We start from the raw sequence: 27724 nt of genomic DNA, 5'->3' as shown, positions 1-27724 counted from the left end.
ACCTGACCGATATTCTTGTACAGAAGCAAGTTTACATTTTTCAGAATCCTAAATATTTTATGACTTTTCAGATTTTATTTTTTTTAATTCTGACCATTTTTTTTTGTGTCTAGTTCTAAGTTGTTGGTATATCTGCACTAATACATTTTCTGCCCTAGAACAAGCAAAAACCATTGAGCTACCTCAGTTGTGAAATGACCTAGGAACTGCAAGTATAACAAACTACCTGGATTTAAGATCTGCAAACTGTGCAGTTTCTTTAAGTATGGAATACCCGATATTTCTTTAAAATACTTCATGTCATTCCTGTATTCAGAACAGAAGTTTACAACAGGGAAGGTTTAAAGAATGCACAATGCACCTTGGAGTACATACCCTGATACCTCTAGCCATTGGCAGGGCAGACAGAACTGGAAAGGGAATCAAAAGGATTGTTGTTCTCATGTGGACATCGGTGCCCTTCTTTGAACATGCTTGTTTAAAGCACGGAGGTCATTTTTTAAAGCTTTCAGATTAGACATGGTTGAAAATACTTCTACTTCTGAGTGAAGGGTTTTGTTTGACTGTTTGCTTGTTTGTTGGTTTCTTTGTTTTAGTGTGGTATGAAAGAGCTTTTACTTCAGACAATAAAGCCACAGTCAGTAAGTTCAAAGATTATAAAATTAAAGAGGAAGAGGTTAATGGTGTAAAATACCACATGCCTGCCGTCCTGTCAGTGTGTTTGTTTTTGGTAATCTCATCAAAATTTGAACATAAAAAGGTAGAAAATCCGCTGGAATTAATAATTAGTTCTGCAGGAGTTGAGATAAACCGACAGGGCTCATGCAGTTGGGATCCAGTATTTTTAAGTCTTAGCGCTTGGCAGCAGTGTGACCTTTTTAAGGCTACACGGTGATCCTGTGAGAAAGGAGATTAAAGAGGGCGTGTAAAAAGTTTATATAATTAAGGAGCTGCTATTTACAGTTTTCTTTCTTGTTTTTAATATAGGCTGTCTGGCTCTAGCTTTCTGTGTACTGACTGTAAAACACTTGAGCCTGCTCTAAGAAATTAAAACAACATTACATGCTTCTGTGTTAAATCTTAGATAAATGGTTATTTTTTTGTAAACTGTACAATTTAACTTGTAAGTTGTATTGGCCTCCCTAAGCCTAAGTATTAATAAATTGTAGTTGGACATAAAACCCTGAACTCAAGTACACAGGGCAAATAAATAATAGCCTACTGTTAAACTGTTAGCAATTTAGAAGATTACAGAGCTAACAACTCCATTATCTATTTTGCTGTAATGCTGTTTGTGTTAGATTATAAAGAAGCTTTTTTTTTAGTTTAGCTGTTGCTGCTGTTTTTATTAGGAGAGCCGGATTCCTGTTTGCAGGTGGTTATATGGTGTTATTCCCTAGCCACAGGGAAAGAGAGGCACAAATGTTGTAAACACCTCTGAAAATAAATGTGGTCTTTCTCTCTTGAGGTGTTTAGTGATGCCACTGCAAGCACATTCTTTTCATCTGTATGTGACATTTTAATGAATTTCTGTGCCACAGATGCAGCCACCAAAATTCACATGCACCATTGTTTTGTGAAAGAGTAGAACAGCAAATTTTATAAAAGCAAATTTGTTAATTATTTAATTTTGAAGTAAATGGGGAGTACTGTATACCATTACCTTATACGAGAAACATTTAAAATGGCAAATGCTGATAATGTTCAGCCGGCTGTACACATAATTAGCTAACCAGAATGCTTACATCCCCTATATTAGTCCAGGCACTTGACATTTTACTGAAGTATGGTTTTCCATCGTTATATAGCTGTAGTTATGTGTGTCCCATTGGTATCTTAATGGGAATGGTAATGCGGTGAGTGCAGTTAAGAAGACAGAATCAGTAAAGAGTGGGACACTCCAGCCCCCATGGAGAATAGTTCTGAGACACTGTGATGTTCCCGATCCTGAATTTGCATAATAAATGCAAATGAAAAATCATGAGAACAATCAAAAACCAAAGCCATGGATATTTAACATTTAGAGGTCACAAGTCCTCTAAATTAGAGGAACTCTGTTGAAAGAAATACTGAGTAAATATACCCAACAGTTTACCAACCTTTCATCACTCCTCCTTCAAAGCGAGCTGAACTCAGCAGCTAGATGTGAACCAGTCGGGGGACACAACAGCAGAGCTGCCTATTAACATATAAAAGGGAACCATAGGGACACCAGCCTCTTTCTTTCTGATGCCATGGGCATTGTGAAGAATCATCCACTTTGCCAAGTAGTGAACAGAGGTATAGGGAGGCCAGAATATGTGGTGGTGGTGGGGTCTCATTAGTTCTGTAATATTTACACTGAAAAAAAGCATTATCAAAAACGTGTCTACAGTACTTGAGTTTCTGATCATTTTGCATCTCTCAGATCCAGGATGGGGGGGGGGGGGGGGGGGGGGGACATGTCAAGATTTTAAATCCTAGCTTCCAAAATATTTCTGTATGATTTAATCTTAAGGCACAGCAAGCCTGCCATTATCCAGACTGTTTATCCTCAGCTGTTAATGTGTGCAGTGCATTTGTGCCCTGGTGTCACAGAAGCTTCGGCAAGTTTATTTTAATTGGGTTGTGTTGAAGTGATTGTAGGATTCTTTCCTGACTGGGAGTGTCAATATTAAGAGTGTGTTATAATAGGATTATACAAGCCCATCTGGTCCCATTTGGTTAGTTAATTTATTAATAATGTAGGTTTTACTGTTTTACAATAAGGTGTAGATCAAATGATCTTGGGTAGAAACACTGAAACTTTATTGTTTCTAATAGCAATTGGGTGCATTAGGGGCTGTAAATGTGGATGGTTGGTCAATTAAGTTCTTTTTGGTAAAGAAAATAGTGACCTCCATGCCGGATGACTTTGTTCAGTACCCCGATGGCACCATAAATGTTATGTTAATGTTTAAATTATGGTGACATGATGAACCATAGTAAGTTGGAGTCAACGGTCATATACAGTGCACCCATATTTTAACAGATTGTTTTGTATTATTTCATCATCTTAGGAACTGTTATTAACAATGTTGCACCCGTTCAGGCTTGTTGCTTCTTTAGCTTTTACACTGCATTCTTGTTCACATAAAAAGTGAATTTATGTTCAACTTTTTTTCCTAGGCATTGCTGCACTTCGTGGAGCTGTGAGATGTTTGTGACTTGTGCTCTGCTGTCCTCATCAGGACATCCATGTGAACAACATGGTGCATCTCAAACCTCATTCCAGTGACACAAGTTAGTTAATCCATTAATGCCTTCTGTTTTAGCTGAAGGTGCTTGAGAAGAAATCCTTCTGCACAGCAGATGAGAATATTTTAAATATTGGTAATTCTGCTGTGGTCTTTGTCCTGCTTGCAGCGTTGTTTTGGTTTGTTTGTCTGAATTTGTTCATTGATCACTATTGCTGTGTTTCAGTGACTGTTATATGTTAGAAGATGAATCTAGTTTTAGGCTTTTCTATGCATAAGCAGTTAGTGGTTGGTCTATTCTAATACACAAAATTGTGATCATCAAAACATCTGGTGTTTATCAGTAGGTTACCTTAAAATGCTTTCCAAGTAAGGAATTAGGTCCCACCCAACATCTGCAGTTAACATTTTTTGTGATGTTTTCATGTCAACCACCTTCACTGCTAAATTAGTTTGTTTTCTTTTACTGATGAGTGCCCTATCACATTTCAAATTCCAAAGGCAGCTTCACACTATTACTAACATTATACTGCTTATCAGCGTTTATAATAATTAACATTAATTAGCTTGCACTTAATTAGCTTCCATTTTCACGACCTGCAAAACCACTCAAGGCGGCACAGAGCAATGCTTTAGTGGGCAGTAAATAGGCCATTTCATGATCAAGTTGCGTTGGATAACTCCTCAATATCAGACTACTTACAAACCCAAGAGGTTTAGTGTATTAGGATAGATAAACCACAAAAAAAAAATCATGGGATTGCAGTTAGTCAGAGCACAGCAATAGGGTCACTCTCATGAAAAGTGGTACCGTCGATATTAGAATAATTGCAAGCCCAAGATGGCCCATTGTTTAAGTTCCACTAAAGCAGTACTGTGTGCCATCTTGGTTGTTTCTGTGGGTCCTGAAAATGACTGTGTTAGCTGATTACTGTTAATTATTTTAACAGCTGGCATACAGTAGAATGTTAACAGACATGTGACATCTGTGTTGTGAGACCCGCTCATTTGCATGTTATCACACTCACTCGTTTTAAAAAAAATCTGAAAAAAAAAAGAACCAGGTAATTGACAGAGTGGTTATAGAGATTAACAAAAAAAGACAACTGCCTGTATATTGGTGTTTTATACTAAATCCAATTTTGGAGCATAAGAGCCTATTCATTGTAAAGGAACACATTTCTGCCTTTAACAGGAGTGAGTGGTGCTGCTGCCCTGTGTCACTTCATAAGTGTCATTCCTCCTAAAATCGACTTGCGGAGCTTATTATTAATTTAGCAGTGCTTCCAGAAAAAAAAAATCTGATTTGACCGAGAGCCCAGGGTGGATGAAAAAGTAGCCTTGTGTATTCATTTCATTTCTAAACTGCATGGTTCCCAGGAGCTATCTAGATGCAACCATGTGTTTCCTTCTCTTCATCCACAAGCTGAATTAGTTTGGCTTGCCATAGCAGCTATTTAATACACATTTTCACCATGACGTATGTTTTAAAGCTACAGTGATAATATATTGAACTATGCAGCATTATTTTTCTGTTGTTGTTGTTGTTATTATTATTATTATTAGTAGTAGTAGTAGTAAACTATTCTTTCGAGTAATATAGAAATTATATTTAAAGTTCTTTATTGTGCATGTATGAGAAGTAAAGTAACCACTGAACTTCAAAAGTATTAATATGCGTAGAACAAGAATAATTACAATAATTGGAGTAAAGCCATAGATGGGAGGGGAGGGGCATTGCATCAATACACAGCTTAGTACTATTTCTTTATTTTGTTGGTTCAGTACTACTGAATATTGATGCAGAATCTGATAATTTTTTAAAATCTTAGGCCTGCAACTAGACTAAATCAGTGGTACCATTTGCATGGGCTGACTATTGCTTTATCTTCGGTGTCTCCTTGCTTATTCGTTCCTGAGCCTCTCTCTGAAAGACTAACAATTGTATGATGTCTTCTGTGCTGACTTTATGATCTGTACTAATATGCAGCAAGGGCAAGGTTGAGCCATCAAAATCATTTCACTTGGGAACTGAGCTAGATGAGGCTAATGTTCTATCATGTAAGCTGTTTGAAATGAAAAAGGTATATAATCAAAAGCTTTACCGTAGCAGTTTTCTAAAGGTGATGTAGTCTGTGTAGTGATTCTTACAGAGAAGAGTGATATCTGTGTGTGTGTGTGTGTATGTGTGTTTGCTTGCTTTTTCTAACTGAAGTTTACAAATGGAGCAATTTACTGTAGTTTACTGGCTGTAATTTGTTTCTGTTTCTACCATTCTGAGTTTGAGTTTTTCAGCGTTCTGTTTTTTTCAGGCCACTATTTCAGGTACATTATTTTCATAAAACATTTGCTTGATTGCTTTAAGATGAGCTCTAAAGATGTGTGCCTGTAACTCTATTGTGAATTGTTTTCTCAGCCTAGTAAAATATGAACCATTGTCCCAAAGTAAAACTGAAAGCAATAGCTGCAACACTTACCTCGGAGTGTTTGCTCTGGGTGAACCATCATTCTAGTCATTTCAATGTAAAATATTTGTGTACCATAGGGTCTTAATGTATGTAGAGCGAAATACATTATTTTAATATTTAGCAGATGCTTTTATAAAAAGCAGGTTACAGAAATTAAACAAAACATAAAAATACTAAATTAAAAAAATATAAATGTTTCTTATAAGAAGGAAAAATTAAATTAAAAAAGAAAAAATAAGGATACAGAGAGAAGTGGTAGATGAAAAGACATAGCAGGTATATACAAGCAAATGAAGAATTATAAACATTTAAAATAACAACACATAACACAGAAACCCCCTGAAACAGCCCATGTCCTTACTCGATTGCCGGTCGAGGTTACTCAATTAAGAAAAACACAACACAGTGGAAAATGGGGTTTAATGTTTTTGGAAATCCACTATGAAGCCCCTCCCAAAGTCGCTGAAATCCTTTTGCTTTTTGGTCCAGTCAGTCAGTGTAACTCCCTTGCGTACCTCACAGGTTGTTTTCAATGCTGTTGACGTTTTCCCCACTACAAAATGTGGAGATTTCAGAACAGAATGCTGAGTTGTACCATCCAACATTAAAATCTTCTTATAAGAAAGAACCATACCAGAGTTCAATCAAACTGCTGTGTATAAGTAAAATGAAATAAAAAAGAAACAGATTTGTTTTGTGATGCTGGGATGCCTGACAGTTTTATTTCACAGAACAGCAGGGGTTTTTAGAATCATTATTACTGGTTGTGTGTGTCTGTGCTTAAGGGTGTACTTCAAATGTTTTTACTTTAGCTGGAAGTGAATTTAAACATACTAATATTTGGTGACGAATGGTCAAGGGACATAAGGCCATATCACAAAACAACCACACAATTTGGCTCAATTTTTGTTCTCTGCTTGATAGAGGCCCAGGATTCACTGTAGCCAGAACAGTCCCTTTTGTTTACCAATGTAAGGTAAAACAAATGTTGTAATATATTTTTTCAGTGTAATTCAGTTTGTCAAAATCCTAGATAGGGGCGTATTTTAAAACAGGGTTCAATGTCGGCCTGTTGGCAGGCTGGCTCCTTTCATGTCAGAAGTGTTATTTTACTGCCAGCAGGCATTCGACATACAGCAGTAGAGTTCAATAGGGTTCTTGCAAGCTTTGGTTTTACTTAGCAGTGCTTTCAAATACATACAAAGTTGGACGTGCAGTGTTTGTAGCTGTCCGAGTTCAGTTTTAAAAACACAGCACTACCAACCAAAATCCAAACCCAAAATATAATAAATAGTATTTACAGTAAAGTAAATAATAATAATAATAATAATAATAATAATAATAATAATAATAATAATAATAATAATAATAATAATAATAATAATTTATCAAGGGAGAATGATACATGTCATTTGTATCTATCGTCAATGCCAGCTGCAGCGCGTCGAGTAGAGGGTACTGCACGGTATTAAAACACTCCTTTTTCAAGCCATTCCGCGTCGTGCTGGTAGCTTGATATGAAGCAGTCTTTTGTCTGTTAATGTTGGGCAAGCTGCTGTTGTGAAAGCATCCTAGAGCTACAATCTAAATCTGTAAGCACATTTGGCAATAGGTCAAAACACCATTGTGATTTTCAGATATGTTGTGGATGCAGATCAGATGGTAAACATGGATTGCTTATCCAAGTTATTTACACTTCATAATACAGCCTCACAGTGGCATCCATTGTAATGCAAGAGACTATTAAATTGTTAATCTTTTAGCACATATGAAAATGCATGAATTAAAAACTCTATCTCTAAAAGCAGTAGGAAAAAATCATAGAATGATGGATTAATTAGCCCGTCCTGATAATTGTGTTGCACTCTGACAGTGGAGCCAGCTCTGTTTTTGTGCAGCGTGACCCTTTCTAACAAGTATGTCAGTAACATACACCTCCTGCCACGGCTGTAAATTCAAAATCAGAGCCATCAGTATGATGAACAAAATCATTGACCATGAAATATATTGACAGTATGTACAGTGTAATATAGAATAATGGCAATGAAATGATTTTGGCAACTTTTGGTCAGTTTCACAGATCCTGATTAGCACTAATATTGGACTACCTAATCTTACCTTAGGTACAGTAGTCCATGATTTGTGTTAATCAGGATCTGTGAAACCAGCCGTTAATTCTATGCATAGCATGCAATGTTTTTTTTCATCATTTCAAACTCTGGAGGGCCCCTTTCATAAGAGGGGTGTGCCTCACTTCCTTATGTCACCCGGCTTCTTCACAGAAACATATAAACCGTTGTGGCGACTGCAGCGGGGACACTACTAAATGTAAGTGAGTGTTTTTTTTTGTTTTTTGTTTTTTTTTTAAATACAGGATTATCTCCCTTTAAGATCACCTCAGATATGGTTTCCAGTAAAGCCTAACCAAACATGTAAATACTCATTAAAGCTTAGTCATTCCAGAAAGCTCTTAATAAAATAAGCAAATTTATTTAAAAATGTGGTGCTATACAGTCATTACTGCGGTGACTGGGGTTGGCTGGCTGAGTGCCCAACATTTACAATACATCAGAGGATGATCAGCTGCTCCAGTCTTTCTGCTTGCGTCAGCTATACAGCAAAAGCTTTCTCTCACCAAAGGTAATTAGATAAAGTATTAATGTGTAAGCTCCCTCAACCCAGAATATAGTTTGCAAGAGCTCTTGTACCTTTCAGTAGATATGACTCCTATATTAAAGCTCCCATTTAAGTACAGAGCAGCTCCTAATTGCAGATAGATGTCGTGTTGCTGCACCGGTATTGGTTTTTAAGGGGTGTGGTTTTATTGTTATGAATTTAAGGGGCACATTCTTTGCTATGAATTTAAAGGTGCATGCCTCGTTTTCACATAGCTAGTTCCAGTATTGGAGTCATGTCTCCAGATTGGACATGAGCATTTATTGCCCGATTTACCCCCCATGCAGACCTCTTCATCAGATTGTGCAGTGCTCCTCAAATACTACAAAGTTCATATCAATCCCGCCCCCAAAAATGGTTTCTGTTATGACAAGAATGGAATTTACTTTTCTGTAGTACCTCCCTTCCACACAGAGACCCCAGTGACCTTTACAAACAAACATATAGCTGAATGAACTACTACCCACCTTAAGAATGGACCTGCAAATCAACCCACCACTGATAATGTTATAATTTCAGAAATCTGGAGAGCAAAAACTAAAATAATCTTTCTTTAGTTGTCATTTTAAATGCATTGCATTGTAACCAGCTGTCTTCAACAGAAAGGCCCATGAAGAGACACATTTGAGGAAACTTTGTCAAAACATATTAAGATGGGGTTTCTTTTATTGAAATAAAGGGAGTCGCTCAAAAAAAAACATTTATTGTATTGTACATATTGTGAAAGATGGGGCAATATCTTGAAGTAATAAATGTTTTACAGATTTTTTGTTAATTAATGTGGATTTAATTGCCTGTATTCATTCCATGTTCCTTTGTAACACATTGTGTTTTCATATGTAAGGCATGTATTCATGCATGAATTAACAGGTCTCACAATCCCCTGGTGAGCGAGTAAGAGGGTATGAATTAGTGAAGAACAAACAGTGAATTCATTAGGAACAAATGGAGGGGAAAGGGGAACCCAAATGTTTTTAAATCATGATGAATTAACAGAGCTGAATTAAAATGAATTACTTCAGAACTCGGAGGAAGTGCATAATATAGTCGGGTGTTATTCCTGACTATCCTATGCAGTTATTGTCCACATTAGAAACTACAACCTTTTGACAAACAACATTTTATTAATAATATATATATAAACAGAACAAAACTTTTACCAGCAACTGTAAACACTGCCATTGTTTAAATCACTAAAACAAGGAAACTTGGGAAAGAATCAACATCTCTAAGTGTCTGTGAGTAAGTGTTTACTTATTCATTTATTTTTTATATTAAACCTGTTTTGCCCTAATATAATATTGAAATGTTGTTAACACTAAGATCTGCCATTGTGCTGATTAATTGGATATACCCCATTATGTGATTTTCTTTTGCATGTACTATGTAGAGTTCGATGTTTTTGAACCCGTCAGTTTTGGAGGTGATTTGCACCAGGGAAAGATCAGGGTTGTAAATGACACCATTCATGTAGGCCCTTCAATAATATCAGTGTACTACAGGAACTGCTACATCTGGGTGTGAAACAATGTAGGCAAAATCCTGCCTCACACAATTTTATATTAATTTGATGTGTTTTACATCTTTTTAATTTTTAATTTTTTTTTTTTATTTTCACAATGGCTAAATAAATATTCTCTCCCCAAAGTCCAGCTGATTCATCCCCACTAAGACATGTTCAACTGAAGTGCTTTTTACATATAAATTGCAGTTGTTGAAGGAGGACTTGTTGAGATACGCAGAGGTTCTGTGCTACTAAAGTCTAGAAATGCTGGTGTGTAGGGTGTATCTGTATTGACAATCAAAAGCTGTACATAAGATCCCATTTGGCTATGCAATATATTGATTATAATAATCACTAGAATACATGTAATTGTTCCAATAGCTAAATAGAAGGACAGTGTAGGTTGGATTGAATGCATTGTGTTCAATATTGAAGTTAGGGTTTCTGTTTAGCTCTTATTATAGTACAAAAAAAGTAAACTAATCTAGTGTATGCCTATGGGTGGGCAATGTGTTTTTCCTTTGCATGTGATGTCATTTTGAAATGTGAGTGTTTGAGAAGTTTACTCACTTTAATGGCCTCAAACTAAATTAATTTATCACAGGTATATCAGCTAATGTATTGGAAATGTGCAGATAATACTTTATGTAACAAAATAGAGCAGTTTTATGAATGTGTGGCCATGGACAGTGGAGTCGTTATTAAATATCATAAAATGTTCTTAAGTGAAGGAGAACTTTCAGTTGCATTTTTCTTTAAAGGAGGTCTTAGTCAACAGGCAGAGGTATTTCCTAGATCCCGTTTAAGTAAGGATTCATATGTAAATGCAATAGGTTAAAAAAATAATTTGTTGTGCCTGAATTTAGCAATTCCCATGAATTATCAAATCATGTCCCTCCCGATACTGACCACTAGATGTCACTGTTTGGTAAAACAATAATTGACTGCTGTTTTGTAGTGGATATGTTGTATTCCAGAGGCTCAATAGCTTTAGTAGATACAGTATATTTTTCCAAAATGGTCAAAGATGGGTACAGAGCATACTACACATTGAATTAAAATACAAATGCTTAGAAAAATACTCCCATCAAGCTGCTATTTTGGTTTGGTAACCCCCTCAAATGTAGATTTGTACAAGAGGCAAAGTGGAGTCAGCTAAATTGGTAAAAGTCATAGGAAGCACTGTTTGCTTGAATTTGATTGTTTATTTTCTTTCAGATGATTAACTGCTACAATTTGGAAAACTGGTCAGTACCTCAAATGCATATGAATCACACAATCCTGATGAGGACAGAAAGCTTGTGTCGATACAAACAGACCAGCCCTTGGTATGGAATATGGGGATCATGAAATCAGAACAAATGGACGAGGGGATGCAACCAAATTAGGCCATTAAAAAAAAAAAAAAAAAGTTGGTTTGTTATACTGCACCACAAATACTTGCATGTACTCTAGAATGTAGGTTTAAAAATTGCATGTAAAAAGGGAATTCTGTTTTTGTATGTTGAGAAAAAAAAGGCACGTGAACACCACTAATTTATCAAATGGATTCAACTCCCAATGCCTACCATTATTTTAATTATGCCAAAGACTTGTATTTTTGCGTTACTTAACTCATAGACTGCATCTGCTAGAATGGGGCTGTTTAATGGAGTTCCACATTTTCAGTCTGCATACTCCTGTTTAATCTGCCCATATCTGATTTTTAAAAAGATAAAATGCTAATAGCCTAACTCTAAACCCCCCCCCCCCCCCCCCCCCCCCCCCCCCCCCCCCCGAAATATAAAAGCGTAAAGTTTTCCATTTCAAAACCGTACCCCATCCTGTTCATTTGGGTTACAGCAAACAAACTTTGTGCCTTAAGTTTCTAGTACTGGAAAAATAGAAGAAACGAATACCGTTTTAGTTTGTCTCCCACATTTATTAACACATACAACTATACAACAAATGTAAAAAATCAGTCTCTAACCCCACCCCTCTCCTCTCCTCTCCTCTCCAGTCCACACTTGTAGGTCAGGTCATAGTCTTTCAGCAGGTAAGATGTTTAACCACCACTACAAAAAAAAAAAAAAAAAAAAAAAATCCATATTTATTTTTAAAATTCAAGCTTCATGGTATTTGATGCACAAATGCTGCTGTTTCAGTTATCACATTCCCAGCGAGATTTTAGATAGATATTTTTTTAAAGGGAAGACAATGTAGCAAAACACTGGAAATATCTGTACTAGTAATAATTGATCAACTTTCTATTTACTGCAACTGACAATATACAATATCAATTTTTATAAGCTTTGTACACAATGATATTACTGAATAATAAAAGAAATACAAAATGAATTTGCAAAAATTCTTTCACCTGGAAGTCAGGCATGTGTATTATACAGCAAGAGCAGTATTATTTATTTTCTTCTTTGCATTTGTGTATAGAACTTTACCAGTCAGGAAAAACTAGCATGGTTGTCTAGAGTTAAGTACAAAGCAGCTTGTATAAAAGCAGGTAGTGTTAAAATAACGGCTATATGGGGCACTTACACAATGATGTTGTTGATGGGGATGTGGATAAGTTTCACGAAAAAGCCAATGAATCCCATAATTGCAAAACCAATTGCCGTTGCCATGGCAATTTTCTGGAATTCTGAAAATGTTAAAAAGGCAACATTTATATAAAAAAAACGGTCACTTGCCATACCTTTGTTTACTAGTTAAAGTAGAGCTCCCTACTTGACCTGTAAAATACATAAAACCACATTCCCCAAATGCACATTTATTTATCTCTTCAGTTTGAAGCATTTCATATAGTACAAAGGGAATCACACTAAGAGTACAAATCCCCACCACCCCCACCATTTTTCAATGTTCAAAACATTTACACTTTACAACTTGAATAGTTATGAAAAGGTGCACAGCTTAGATGAAGTTACCATCTTGGTAATCAATATTAAAATTCAGAATTCTGGAGTCCATTTTCTTGTGCTTCAAAAGGAATAAGCAGTCAAGTATCAGGGGTTCACCAATAATACTTTGACAAAATAAACATTACAACACAATTGTTGTCACAACAGATAGGCCTGTTTTACTGTTAAACTTGGATGTTCACCTGGCAGTGGATTGATTATATTGCTGATTTAAGAAATGTATTTTCAAATCACACAAAAAGAAAACTATGAAACGTGTCTTCCTCTGGTACTGTACTTGCTACACACAGGCGTGTTATTTTAGATCCTGCAGAGGTGACAAATATTTTAACACAGAAACAGAACACTCACTGACCCTTTAACACAGCATCACTTTTGCAACAGGACACCCAAAAAATCCAGATAATTATGTATTACCTTTTCGGTCTGGCTTTGTACACCTTTTGACAAGTCTAATGGAGTCCTTCACAAACTGACGACTGGGTTCAACGAACTGCATAACCTGGTCCATGGTGACTGTGGCTTTATAAAGTGGGGTAGTGGGGTGGGGTGGGGAAGAAAGCAAGACATAAGTTTGTGTTTCTAAAAATCAACAGATCCTCCACTTTATTAAAAAAAAAAAAAGCAATGGAGTTACATATCCAGGTTTTCGTTTAAAGAACTGATGAGTACATTACTATAATGTCGTCCTAAAATCCGTCGGGAGGCGCACGGCGCTTATTACTACTATATAATAAAATCACGTATTTATGTATTCGTGTACAGGGAAACTGACATAGCAAGTACGTTTCACGGTCTTTAGCCTGTAGCAAACCTGCAACCAAGGATCCATTTCCCCTTAACTGTTTTGCCCTCCACTTCGCTTGTCTTTCTTTTTGCGGCCTTCTAGGTGTGTGATTTCTTATTAACATTTCCAATCAGCTGAGATTTGCCTTTTCAGGAAAAACAGCTCTCAAAATTAGAAGTCTCAAAAAAGAAAACAAAACACAGTACACAACGCTATAATACGTTTTAGTTTAAAATAAACATGTTTTCTTACCTATGTCAATACTCCCTACCCTGCTGCTGTCTTGTGCGTTTCCTCTCTGCTAGAACGTCCACGTAGCTTTTCTAAGACCTTAATACTGCAAAGATGACGTCGCATTAGGAACTGTAGGTTCTGCGCAAGCGCCGAGCGGAAACCCCAAGATTTTGACCTGGAACTGGAATTCACATTGTCCTGAAGTTTCCTAGCAAATAAATTTGGAGACATGGATTGTTTGATTTTTCATGACTGGTCATTGTAATCTGATCCTGCATACATACAAATGAGCACGTAACAAACAAAACAAGATTGTTACGAAGTGGATTGTATGTTACAAGTTTCGCACTAAATGAATTATCGTATTTTTATGTATTTATTATGCTAAATTAACATGCTTCTGGACGAAGACATGCCATGTTATGACACGTGACTAGAATCTGACTTATACAAATGCGGTCAGCTGGGGTAAGCGTTGTGAGTGTATATGAGGCTGTTACCTGGGTTGATTGAAATACGTGCAGGTATGTTATTTACACAGGTTGGGCGTTTTTTTCTGAGACTATCTTCGTGCAAGTATTGGTTAGATACTCACTCTTACTCCTGTTGACCACATATCTTTACCCAACTAAAAAACGAAGGGAGTTCCCTGACTCGGCAACAATTTTAAAGATGTTGGAGTGGACCAATTTAGCTTTGGAATTCTGTAGGATCAGCCACACACCAGAGCATCAAACAGCTTAGTGTTGTGGTAGATTACATTTTTTCTGAGATACCCATCCGCAATACACTGGCATGACCTGGTTGCCCCATGAAAGTATAGCAGAAATACAGTTTGGTAAATAACTCCAAGAGTGCTACAAAGTGCCAGGATATACATTTATTTACTACAGCAAACTTTTTAATTGTTACATTGTCAAAAAAAGCACGTTTTACAATTCAGGGTTAAAATATTTGACCATTCAGTCAGAATAACTAAAACAGAACCAGCATCATTTATTGTATATTACATTGTTTTTAGCAATTGGCAATATTGACAACAGCCTATTACAACATATAGCTTTACCTGAATAAGTCAGATATAGGTTCATAGAAAAAGCATCTTAAAAACGGTACACTTATAAATAGTAATACAATCCAGAATAGAGTATAATCATTGCATGTTTCTACCCTACATAGCACTTTCAGACTTACAGCACCTGATAAAACAAAGAAAACAACAACTTGCATTTAGGCAGAAGCAGTTAAATGAATGTTCAGAGCTGAATCTTTTATAATGTTTTTGTTCTTGTAAAAACTGTATACAAACTCTGAACGTGGATGTTAAAACTAGAAGGTATGTTTTTTCTATTCTTATAGTTAAGTATTTCAATTTCGATTATTTTCACTGAAAAATATGGTTTGTAAGACTTGTGCTGAATAACCAACAGCAACCAAAGAAGAGAACATCACTTAGATTCAGAGAGACAATAAATGATTATTTCACAGTGACACTATGTAAGTAAAGTTCTGGAGTTCTCAGTCCCATGTTATTCCTAGCATATGACAGCTGACGGCCCAGAGTTTCTTAGCTACCTCAACATCTGTAGCATTTCTTGAGCTAGATGCAGGGGCACAGTCACTGTGGTACAAAGGAAACAAAAGAAAAAGGTTTACAACAATCAGCTGTGCCAAGAATCCTCCTTTGCCTACTATGTGTGTTAGTGTGTTATTCTTCAAGAAAAAGGAGATAAGGATTGTACAACTTAATCTTAAATATATGTTTTAATGCAGTTTTTTTTTTCAATCAATGTTAAGTATCTAGATCTGTAAAGAAACACTGAAACAAAACATGATATTCCAATAGTTAAGATGTGGTAATACCACAGTTAATAAACATAGAGGGTTATTGCTCTTTATAATTCTGGTTGTACGTTCCATGCATAGGGGGGCATCTGTACACATGACAGATGCACAGGTATTCTGGCAAATCTGTTGCAGTGATTGCTTGATTTCATATATGTTATTATTATTTAAAAAAAAAAAAATGTTTGGAAGGCAAACCAAGTTGTCTTAAATGTAACTGGCAATATTGTGTAATGCACTTCCATTATGGATTGTAAATCCTGCAGGTGACGCACGTCATGAAAGTGTGTGCCAAGCAGACCCTGGTTTTTGGTGCAGAACTTCTAACACAGAGTCGCAGACATGTCCAGTTTTGCTTTATTTCAAAACAAAACTTCAGCAGTAAAACTGAGAACAGTAAGTAATACATTTATTTGTAGACCCTTAAGGTATCTGACTTCAAGACAAATAACCCCTTTTAATTTCCTGTAATATGCTTATTAATCACCTGTAATATCCTCCAGTTTCCCTTTCCAGCCCTGGTTCTACTGCACAGTAGATTGAGGTCTGAGCGCCTTTTATTGATGACTTGGTGAAAGGTCTGACCACTTGCATTGCCATCTTCTTAGCACAGTTTAGGTGCCTTCCTAGCTCCGTATTTACAATCCCAGGGTGCAAGGCATATGTCGTCACACCCGTTCCTGTTGTATAAAAGAAAATGTATGCATCGCTTTCATGGTCACCAACAAATTTAACATACAGGGTTTACATAACAACAACCACAATAAATGTAGACTTATAAAGCTCTTTTTATGTGATGTACATACAGCATATAAAACTACACTAATAAAATTAATAAAAAATACAGGCCTAAGCAGTTGCAAAGGCCAAACTATATAAATAAGTTCTAGTTTGTTTTAAAGGACTGAACAGAATCTGAGTCCCTAATGCCTTTTGGAATTGAGTTCCAAAGCTTAGGCGCATCGATTGAGGAAGCATGTGCTCCCCGGGTAGAGTCGAACTGTGCTCCTCCAATGATCCAAGATCTGCAGCGTATAGCTAGGGACACATGGAATGAGGATCTCTGCAGTATAAGCCGGAGCAAGACTATGTAGGGCCTTGTAGGTCAGTAATTAAACCATAACATCCCCCTGCATCGCAACAGAAGCCAATGAAGTGATTCCAAAATGGCGGTGTAACAGGGAGAGATCTGTGCTGACTCTGCTGGCGTGTTCACGGGCTGCAGGAAGAGGGCGGCAGTCGCCCAACAACCGCCTGTGAGTCATGGCAGTGACACGGGGAGGTGGGAAAGTGTGAGTGTGGACTTTCCCCCTCTCTGAATGGCCGAGAGGCGGGTCTTGGGTGATTGTCGGTCCTATAAAATAACGCTCTGTTGTTTCCTCAGGTCTGCCCACTTAGACGCGCTAAGGGTGCGGACACTTGGATTCGGGACCGGGAATCAGCGAGACAGAGAGAGAGAGCGGGGAACCCTTGGGCAGACCCCGGACGTATTATAAAAGAGCAGGCTAGATAGCCGACAGAGTAGGACGGTGATCCGGGTCGTGCGGGTAGCGGCGACCGGGATAACGCTGCCGAGTGCAGCACCTTTTATTTGTAGTTTTATTACTGTTTTATTTTCCCTTGTTGTTTTCGCCTTCTGTTTTCATTATTATTTCTTTGAGCACCTGCGAGTGCGTTTGCGGTTCGTGTACCAGCTGTGGTATTTCCGTGGTGCTGTCTATCATCGTTGATAGGCAGCCCACGGTCAACAGTGCCCTCTGCCGGAGAGAAAGGAAAAAAAAAAAATAACTTGTCTAAAATAAAACTGGGCACCTGTGTGGTGTTTCCCGAATACACCTGTCTGTCTCCTGGTCAGTGAATTACCCACACCCCTTTCACACGTGGTGTCAGAAGTGGGATTCACTGGCACTGCCCCAAGCAGTGCAGCTAGAGAAGGAGCAGACTAGCGATGGATGCGACTCAGTTTGCCGCAATGATGGACCTCCTGCGCCAGACGCTCACCGCGGCAGTACAGGGGGCGGCTAGACCCGCAGCTCCAGACCACTCCATCCAGAGACCCACCAAAATGACGGCCGAGGATCGACCGGACGCCTACTTGGAGGTGTTCGAGGCTATGGCGATCTCGGCCGGATGGCCCCAAGCCCAGTGGGCTAGCTATGTGTTGCCCCAACTCACCGGGGAGGCTCAAGCAGCTGCGAGGACGCTGTCCCCGGAGCACATGTTGGATTACCCCTGGCTGAAGGCAGCCATCCTAAACCGTGTGGGGGCCACACCGGAGGGCTACCGGAAGAAATTCCGGGAGGAGCAGTTTGCGGCAGGGGAACACCCACGAGCCATCGCCCACCGTCTGAAGGATTACGCCATGGGTTGGTTGAATCCTGACCTAAACACCAAAGCCAGGGTGGTGGAAATGATCGTGGTGGAGCGCTTCCTGGAGTGTCTAGCCTCGGGACCTCGGCTGTGGGTCCAGCGGCAGGCACCAGACACGCTGGACCGGGCGGTCGAACTTGCCGAGCAGTACCAGGCAGCGGAGCCAACGCCTGCGAAACTGCCCGGGAGGAGTGTGGCTGCTGGATCGTCCCATCAACTGGCCCCGGAAAGGGCGAAGGGACTGGGGGGAAGGGGTAGTCCAGGATTTGGTCGGGGGGTGTCGGCGGGAGCTCCCGGCCCGGGTACTGGGGCAGGGTGGGGATACCCACGGGCTGCTGCAGTGTCGGACCGGGGTCTCGCGCGGACGCCTTATCGGCGGGCCCCTTTTATGGCTCCAGTGTTTTCCCCTCTTTCCAAAACTTCGGGGAGAGAAACCAGCCCACCGAGGTGTTGGACGTGCAGGGAGGTGGGCCACCTCTCCCGGGACTGCCCCGTGATGGAGTGTGACCTCAGCCGACCAGGTAAGCACGTTCAATTACCTCAGTCACTTCAGCACACGGGTTTTGTTATTCCTGTGACAGTGGATGGTACAAAAACCCAGGCTCTCCTGGATTCAGGGTGTGGTCAGTCTCTAGTACAGGAGAGCCTAATCTCACCGGGGCATAAACGTATATTGGGACGGGTGCATATTAAATGTATTCATGGGGATGTCCGCTCCTATCCCAAGATAAATGTGTGTATGACTATTGGCCAGCAGGTGACGCAGGTGCAGGTAGGATTATGTCCTCGATTGCCGGTACCAGTAGTTCTGGGGCGGGACTGTGAGCAGTTTAAAGATTGGTTGGCTGCTCTGACAGCCCCGTCTTCTTTATTGGCTAAGAAAGAGGAAGTAATTGGAGAGATTTTTCCCTTTCGCGATCCAGAATGGTTTTGCCATAGATTTAAACCCCGTAAAACTAAACGGGAGCGTCGGATCGCTAAGAATGAGGGCTGGCAATGGAGGGAGTCGGAGAAGTTCCAGGTGGGGGCGGTTGGTGAAGAGTCCGGGGGGGAGGTCGCGGAGCCAGCGCAGGCGTCTGGCTCGGCTGCCTCTGCTCGGGACCGACCTGACCCCGAGTTGGAAGCCATGGGAGCTGATTTCTTAGCTCGCTCCCGTGACTTCCGACTCGAGCAAGGGCGTGACGACGTGCTGGGCAGGCTCTTTGACCAAGCAGCGGTGGTTAATGGTCGGGTGGTCGAGCCCAGACGCGCCGCCACGTACCCCCACTTTGAAATTGATCGAGACCTACTGTATCGTGTTGATAAATTACCCCAGACCGGTGAAGTGCGTCATCAGTTGCTCATTCCTCAGCCCTTTAAGGAGGATTTGTTGCAGCTGGCTCACGCTATTCCCCTGTCTGGTCATTTGGGAAGGGATAAAACTAAAGCAAGGATTGTGTCACGGTTCTTCTGGCTGGGGCTGGATGGCGATGTTAAGCGGAAATTGACGAAATGCTGAGACTGGGGGTAATAGAAGAGTCCCAAAGTGACTGGAACAGTCCGATCGTTTTAGTCGATAAGCCAGACGGGTCGACTCGATTTTGCATTGATTTCAGACGAATCAATGAGAAATCGAAATTTGACGCTTATCCGATGCCCCGAGTAGATGAGTTGCTGGAGCGTCTAGGCACGGCTCATTTTATGACGACACTGGATTTAACGAAGGGGTACTGGCAGATACCCCTGACTCCGGAATCTAGAGAGAGGACGGCGTTTTCGACTCCCTTCGGGTTGTACCAATTCAGGACCATGCCCTTTGGGTTGCACGGAGCCCCCGCCACTTTCCAGCGGATGATGGATCGCATCTTGCGGCCCCATCAGCAGTACGCCGCTGCTTACATAGATGACGTGGTTATCCACAGCGAGGATTGGCCGAGTCATCTGTGTAAGGTAGCGGCGGTGCTGCAATCCTTGCGGGAGGCGGGGCTCACTGCTAACCCAAAGAAGTGTGCCATTGGGAAGAGTGAGTCGGAGTATTTGGGGTATCGAGTAGGGGGCGGCCAGATCAGACCGCTAGTTGCTAAGGTGAAAGCCTTGGCGGACTGGCCGGTTCCTACAACCAAAACCCAGGTGCGCTCATTCTTGGGACTAGCGGGCTATTATAGAAAGTTCATCCCGAGTTTCGCTACGCTCGCTGCTCCCTTGACAGACCTCACCCGGAAGGCTGCCCCAAATACGGTTCAGTGGACGGAGTCGTGCCAGAGGGCCTTTCTCGCCTTGAAGCGGAGGCTGTGTAGTAAGCCAGTACTATGCAGCCCGGATTTTGGTAAGAGGTTCACCCTGCAGACGGATGCGTCAGAGACAGGTCTCGGGGCAGTGTTGTCGCAGGAGGTTCGGGGAAGCGAGCACCCAGTCCTGTATATCAGCAGGAAGCTCCTTCCCCGCGAGAAAAATTATAGCACCATCGAGAAGGAGTGTCTCGCGGTAAAATGGGCAGTCGAGTCACTCCGGTACTACCTCCTGGGGCGACACTTCACCCTGGTTACAGATCATGCCCCCTTAGCATGGCTTCACCGGATGAAAGATAGCAATGCCAGAATCACGCGGTGGTACTTGGCCTTGCAGCCCTATGCCTTCAGGGTAGTCCACCGAGCAGGAAAGCTGCATCAAAACGCAGACTTTTTCTCTCGGGAAGGCATGGGGGTGTAAGATTTTCGAATGAACCGGTGGTGTCATTCTGAGGGGAAGGATATGTAACAGGGAGAGATCTGTGCTGACTCTGCTGGCGTGTTCACGGGCTGCAGGAAGAGGGCGGCAGTCGCCCAACAACCGCCTGTGAGTCATGGCAGTGACACGGGGAGGTGGGAAAGTGTGAGTGTGGACTTTCCCCCTCTCTGAATGGCCGAGAGGCGGGTCTTGGGTGATTGTCGGTCCTATAAAATAACGCTCTGTTGTTTCCTCAGGTCTGCCCACTTAGACGCGCTAAGGGTGCGGACACTTTGATTCGGGACCGGGAATCAGCGAGACAGAGAGAGAGAGCGGGGAACCCTTGGGCAGACCCCGGACGTATTATAAAAGAGCAGGCTAGATAGCCGACAGAGTAGGACGGTGATCCGGGTCGTGCGGGTAGCGGCGACCGGGATAACGCTGCCGAGTGCAGCACCTTTTATTTGTAGTTTTATTACTGTTTTATTTTCCCTTGTTGTTTTCGCCTTCTGTTTTCATTATTATTTCTTTGAGCACCTGCGAGTGCGTTTGCGGTTCGTGTACCAGCTGTGGTATTTCCGTGGTGCTGTCTATCATCGTTGATAGGCAGCCCACGGTCAACAGTGCCCTCTGCCGGAGAGAAAGAAAAAAAAAAAAATAACTTGTCTAAAATAAAACTGGGCACCTGTGTGGTGTTTCCCGAATACACCTGTCTGTCTCCTGGTCAGTGAATTACCCACACCCCTTTCACAGGCGGTAATGTGCTGTCCAGCCATACAAGCTGTAGCCTACTCATAACCCCATTAAACAGGCCACTGAAAAGAGCACTGCAAATATAAAGTCACCACCTCAAATGGTTTCTGAGATATTAGGCTTTCACATTCTGGCTTTGGCAGATTTGTTTAAAAAAAAAAAAAAAACACTGTCATGAAAGTCATTTTTTCTTATACAAAGCCCTCATAGGGAAGTTTATATCAAAGTATATAAAATAAATGTTCTTCCACTGTAGTTCAACGCTCTTTCATCATCGACTGTTATGTCTGTTCTAAGCTGGATTCAAAGGAGAAGCCAGTTTTGATGCAAAATTTCACAGACCCTCTTACCTTCCAGCCTTTGTGCCAGCTCACGTGTAAAGAGAATGTTTGCCAGTTTGCTCTGTCCATAGGCTTTCATTGAATCGTAGCTTTTTTCACTGTTAATGTCTTCAAAGTTCATTGTTCCCCACCTGTGTGCAACCGAGGCGACGTTAACGATTCTGGCTGGAGGAGATTTCTTTATCAGATCAATCAGCAAGTGGACGAGCAAAAAGTGTCCTAACATCAACAAAAAACAAAAAATACTGGCTTGAAAAATAAAACAATACAAGGTATTAATAAAATAAACACTGTCAGGTAAACTACTATATGTAGTAATCTGGGTCAATCTGAAACAAAAACACATTGGAAAGTGAAAAAATGACAAGTTATCAAAAGGTACCCTGCCATTTAAAGTGGAGATACCAAAAACACAAACCAAGTTTCAAGAAACCATTGGGGCAACCTTGCCCAGCATAAAGCAGTAAAAATAACCCTACTTTTTAGTCTTGGCACTTTCACTGCATATTCTCTCTGGTCACAGCTCACACGCTCGCACAGTCACACCCACAGTTCTCATTCAAGTTCAGCACTGGACTGGCTCATCAACCAGTCACATCCATTCTCTGCAACCCCTGAAAACAACAACACAGAATCTGCCCACTCATTCACTCCCCCCCCCCCCCTTCCCAAGCTAAGTAACAGCATGACCCGTTCCCCTTACAATACATGTAACATATAAAAGACAGATGAGACAAACTGAACAGACAACAAGTCCTACAACAAAGCAATTGCCCGGGTCGTTACAATATATATTTTTTAATTTGAAAGTAAAAATATATGAAAGCATGACAACCTTTATGTAGAAAAATCTTCACTAATATACTGTTGAACAAGAACTGTTGAGTATTTTTGTTTCATACAGTATTAAATGGCTGTGTTTACATGATAGTGAAAAATAAATAAATAAATATCAAGATAGATAAATAAAGAAATGTTTATGTATTCATTTATTTCAATATTTATAATGTTTTACTTTTACCAAATATATAGACCATCCTTCAGCATAGCTAATTCTCAGACAAAAATTACGTTCCTTTTTGTCCAGTGGGGACCACAAATAGTGTTACTCTGATCAACCAGTATCTGAGAAGAACCATACTTTCTTGCGCCAATAGGGACCTGTCGCAAAGTGGCCTGCAGTGTACAGGTGCAGGAGTAATGCAGTGATTAAATGAAAAGGCAGACAACGGTAATCCAGTGCAAGTGGTTTTATTTATAATCCAGGTCTGGTGACCGTAAATAATATTTCCCAGGCAATACCCAGCAATGGGTACTGCACTGTTCTAAACAATGGAATTGCAGTTCCAAACAATAAACACAGTCACCAGTCCTGGGTGTTGCTATAATACAATTTCTTGTGGTAACAAGTGAAGTGCTGTCCGGGTTTGTGCTGGCCTCTGGCGACAGCTCCGGGTGTGTATAGCTGTCTACTAAATTACAAGCAACAATTAGAGACAAAACAAAACGAACAGTCACAATACAGTTTCACAAAACACAGGTACTTCCGGGTTGTTCTTTAACCAAAACGAAGGAACGGACTATGTCACTTCGTCCCCTTTTTGTACCGTCACACATTACCCCTTGGTAAACAACTGCAGCCGCTCCTCCTGTGGACAATCAATGTCCTATTGTAAGTGACTCTGCATGTAATGCACAGTTCACAGCCTACCTCTGTAAAGTGCTTTGTGATGGTGGTCCACTGTGAACTGTGCTATATAAAAGTAAAGATATTATTATTATAACTAAAGATGGGAGTTTTTGTGAACAAAAACAAAGCATGTGGTCTGAATCAATAATATGGCCTTGATTTCCCAGAGTTTATATAAATCAGTTTTTAAAGTTCCATTCTTGGATTACATTTTATAAAAACAGCTTAAGCACTCATATTTACATGGCAAAGAAACTGTCCCGGGAAGAAAGGTTTATATAACTTTTGGAGCTTCTAAAAAGTTTTAGTATTGAGCCTCTTTCATTTTTTTATTTTTATTTTCTGACAATAAATTTCTTAATTAAAAGTCTGCAAGCTTCCTGTTGCTCGGGAAGGATAACAATAATGTTCAAAATGTAGTTACATTTATTTGTTTTGCAATGCTTTTTGTGTGAATAGGGCTATTTCAGAAAGAAAAAGGCTGATTAAGATTTTTTTCATGACTAGCATTTAAAACCCCTAAAGAGATTTGCAGTTAAGTAGGTTATATAGGTCAAGACTTTATATTACCAATATTATTATTATATAGGTTAATACCAGATTTATAACATTGTCAGTGATGTGGCTAGCTTTTCATGCAGGTCGTGGTTCACTAATTGCACGTAACATGAGAAGTCAACAAGGCTACACTTCTAATTGTGTCCATACTTACCCAAGTGGTTGACGCCAAACTGCATCTCAAAGCCGTCCTTTGTCTTGGAGTATGGACACATCATGATCCCAGCATTATTAATGAGAATGTTAACCTGACTCTCGTCTGAAAAAAAGGAAGAATAAAGAATAGATTAATTTGTTTCAGTATGTCAGAATGTTGCTTGAGTTGCATTTTTTTGTACCATATCTACGATTATGCGTAAAAGATGTTCCACTTTCTATAGCCTTTAAGTGCCAAATGCACACAATTGTGTACCCCACACAAAAGTATCTTCAGTATTCACTGTGCTCCCCCTGTCAAGAAGAACATTTGGAGTATGTTGTTTGCATTTTCCATGTTCTTTTTACATATGTTGCACTGGCAACATTTAAATGTAGAATTTCAGGCTGACAGAGTCCTCTGTGAGTGGAAGCAAATATAATTCTACACAGATACTGACTAACAGTGGTTAAAAAATCTTTTGGAAATAATTAAAAATAAAAACTTCACAAAACAGGTTCAGTTAGAAGAATATGTGCAACTACAAATACCAATTACATAACTAGGTCCATTACAAACATATATCCTATCTTTTTTGTGCTCTATTATTATTATTATTATTATTATTATTATTATTATTATTATTATTATTATTATTAAATAGCTTTTTTTTAATGAACAGTTTTCAAGCAATACCACGTTCACTAAAACAGCATCCAGAATGCAGTATAGTATCTTGACTCTAATGAGTTTTTAAATGTATTTCCTCTTGCCGATGGATTTTCCATGCACAATCTACCAGCTCTGTGGAGCTCCTTTTGTTTCCAATGGGTTCCAAAACAGTATTTAGTATGGTAGCTAGTTTAAAACAATAGGGGTTTTGTCTTTTGAGTTTAATTGTTGTAAGTTTCTATCTAAGAGTTACATCAGTCAGCTACTTATGCTCGCTAATGGAGATTCCTGATTGGTGGATTCGTGTCCATTCATTGGTATTGAATTATGTCAAATGAAACCTGCACTGCTCCAGTGTATGCTTCTGTAATCGGTCTCTCCCCTCTGTCTGGAGCCAGGGTTTGACAGATTGTTGATAATGTCACTGCTTTGAAATAAATTACCTTTGTTAATTTGTTCTGCAAATTCCCTGATCGTCTTGGTGTCAGACAGGTCCAGTTTCTTTACAATGATGTTTTCATTTCCAGACTCTGCAATGATCTCTTTTTGTGCACCTTCAGCTTTTTCCATGTCTCTGCAGGCCATAATAATTCTTGCCCCTTTGAAAAATAATTATAATAATCATATGAATATGGCACAAATTCATTAAAATACATGTTATGTAACTCTTCCATGGAGAAGAATGTCGACATGGAAAAAAAAAATGTGGCTTTGAAACAGTTAATGCTCAATTAACACCACCTGTAATGGAACTCTTTTGAGAGAATCACAGAACACAGTTGTGTACCAACCATGTCAAAGCATGTGGTCTGTATCATTGATACGGTCAGAGTTTAAAATGCGGGCGTGAAAAGGTTATTTTTCGACTGGGTAACACTGCTAATGCAACTTAAGTATGAAAACCAAGCCTTTATGGGCTTGTGTTTACTTTAGCATGATACCCTGACAAAAAAAAAAACAAATTTCAGTAATCCCCTAATGCTCAATAAAGCATGTACTAAATACGGTAATTCTAATAGGAATCTGAGTTTTAATTTGATTAACCTTTTAACCACATCTACTATTTTCTTTCCCAACTGAGTGAGAAGAGTACCTCTCCTGGCTAAATCCAGGGCAGTCTCTTTACCAATGCCAGTGTTGGCACCAGTTATTATCACAGTCTTTCCTTCAAGCCTGGCATCAGAGGACCACGGACGACAGAAGAAGTTTCTACAAGAAATACAAAAAAAGTGTATTCCATAGTTTAGTACAAAAGGGCTGGGATATACAATAAAAAATACATTTGAAACATTTTTTTTTTTCTTGAGTAGCTATAACTGCACTTCCACAAATAATTTCCAACTTGGAAAAAAAAAAAAAATCAGTGTTATCTGCTGTTCAGTTGCATACTGTTGCATATATTTGTTAGTATATTTAAATTGATTATTAGAAATCGAAACGCAATGTATTATATTTAGTTTTATGTTAATATCGTATTGAATGTTTTACAAAGTCAAATTACTCCACTGTCGGATTAATCCAATTGTTTTGCATGCTTAGTGATTAGTTTTACATGCATCTGTAAAGGGTAGCAAAAAAGCTAAGCAAAACAACCAACTCTTCGTGCGCCACCAGTAGTTGTTGGAATTTTCATGAGGGTAATTATAACACTAATCCTAGTACGTATAACGATGTTCAGTGTAAGCGCTTCCTGTTTTGTCTGCATGTATACAGATATTCAATGAGTAACTTGCATTTTTAAAGTACTAGTAGATATCCTGAACATGTTCATTTAGCGATTTTATAACTTACCTTATAGCACTCATTATTTCAAATTTCCAAAGGTATCTCTATTGAACCGCCGATGCTGTATTCCCCTGTTGCTGCAAATGAAGTCTGTCAGTCAATGAAGTGCTGCTCTCACATTCCGAATGCTGGCACAAATACTGTACATGTGACACTTAAAGTCGAGTCACCAGCCTTTATCAGAGCAAGTCTAGCATAAAAATGTCTTTAAAATATATGCTTGAATTTGAAACTATTTTAGTTTTCTGTTTTAGTTTTTTTTTTTTTTTTTTTTTTTTTTTTTCCAGTAAGACGTCATCATTTTAATTTGCTGAAGAAACACAAAGTTGTATTTTTGTAACACTTAAACTTAAAGGGTACTTCTCCGATCTCGCATTTTCTTGATATTTAATTGCCAGTTTTATATCATATTGTGTGTGTTTTCTATAATTTTCTTTCTTGTTTCTTGCTTTAAATGGTTGCTGTGGATACATGCACTTCTTAACACAGAATCACGTGTTTCTAATTCATTGCGTTATTTTACACAGTAAGCAGTATACTTTTTAAAGCAATGTTTACAAACATTAAGACAGATAGTTTACATATTACTAATCTTAAATGTGTGTGATTTACGAATACAGCCTTTCTCGTTGCATGTCTTTCTACGTACAATACAGCATTGTAAATTATGAAAACAGCTGTGAATTTGAAAATTAAAACAAGACCTTTTATTTCACTGCAAACTTTAACGCGCAGACCCCTTCTTCATGAAATTGCATGTGGTGTCATCCTAACCCAATTTCACAATTTAAACAAAGTAACTTTTTTTTTTCTTACAAAGGTTGTTACCTGTAGCCTAAATTGTTCACAAAAACTCTCAAAAATCAAGTTCTGTCATATATATATATATATATATATATATATATATATATATATATATATATATATATTGATTGATTGATTTTTTTTATAGTATGTTTAAAATGCCAGCTTCAAATACATTTTCAATATTAAACATTTTTTAGGCTAGTAAAAGATCTATTAGTTTATTTCATATATGTGGTATGTGCAGCCCACAAAGCAGGGCACCGATTATTAAAATGATGCGTTC

At 39.2% G+C, this 27724-nt stretch overlaps 2 protein-coding genes and 1 pseudogene across 2 annotated transcripts; 1 reads left to right on the top strand and 2 right to left on the bottom strand.

The window, feature by feature from the left end:
* Nucleotides 1–11601, top strand: part of LOC121307876 — a 61639-nt pseudogene extending 50038 nt beyond the window's left edge.
* Nucleotides 11602–11763: 162 nt separating this feature from the next.
* Nucleotides 11764–13924, bottom strand: sec61g (SEC61 translocon subunit gamma). The gene is made up of 4 exons (XM_041244553.1): nucleotides 13818–13924; nucleotides 13196–13300; nucleotides 12396–12498; nucleotides 11764–11917 (listed from the first exon to the last, which is right to left on the bottom strand). The coding sequence occupies exons 2-4, from the start codon at nucleotides 13287–13289 to the stop codon at nucleotides 11908–11910; spliced, it is 207 nt and encodes a 68-aa protein (XP_041100487.1). The 5' UTR covers nucleotides 13290–13300; nucleotides 13818–13924; the 3' UTR covers nucleotides 11764–11907.
* A 663-nt stretch (nucleotides 13925–14587) lies between these two features.
* Nucleotides 14588–26654, bottom strand: zgc:112332 (uncharacterized protein LOC553712 homolog). Its single transcript, XM_041240498.1, has 7 exons — nucleotides 26641–26654; nucleotides 25943–26058; nucleotides 25293–25448; nucleotides 24196–24300; nucleotides 21803–22012; nucleotides 16132–16324; nucleotides 14588–15420 (listed from the first exon to the last, which is right to left on the bottom strand). Exons 1-7 carry the CDS (start codon nucleotides 26652–26654, stop codon nucleotides 15318–15320), a joined length of 897 nt encoding a protein of 298 aa, XP_041096432.1. The 3' UTR covers nucleotides 14588–15317.
* Nucleotides 26655–27724: the final 1070 nt, after the last annotated feature.

The sequence above is a fragment of the Polyodon spathula genome, chromosome 3 (assembly GCF_017654505.1).
Source record: "Polyodon spathula isolate WHYD16114869_AA chromosome 3, ASM1765450v1, whole genome shotgun sequence".
Classification (NCBI taxonomy): domain Eukaryota; kingdom Metazoa; phylum Chordata; class Actinopteri; order Acipenseriformes; family Polyodontidae; genus Polyodon; species Polyodon spathula.
The sequence above is the reverse complement of the archived record's forward strand: the minus strand, read 5'-3'. Positions and strand labels throughout refer to the sequence as shown.

Bases quoted from the DNA above. Each gene is read 5' to 3' on its own strand.
- sec61g (XM_041244553.1), bottom strand. From the start codon at position 13,289: ATGGACCAGGTTATGCAGTTCGTTGAACCCAGTCGTCAGTTTGTGAAG. The intron at 12,499-13,195 runs GTAATACATAAT...TAACATTTTCAG, and splicing joins TACAAAGCCAGACCGAAAAG to AATTCCAGAAAATTGCCATG.
- zgc:112332 (XM_041240498.1), bottom strand. The intron at 22,013-24,195 runs GTAAGTATGGAC...TGTTGATGTTAG, and splicing joins GTTTGGCGTCAACCACTTGG to GACACTTTTTGCTCGTCCAC. The intron at 16,325-21,802 runs GTAAGAGGGTCT...TTTATACAACAG, and splicing joins GCTGGCACAAAGGCTGGAAG to GAACGGGTGTGACGACATAT.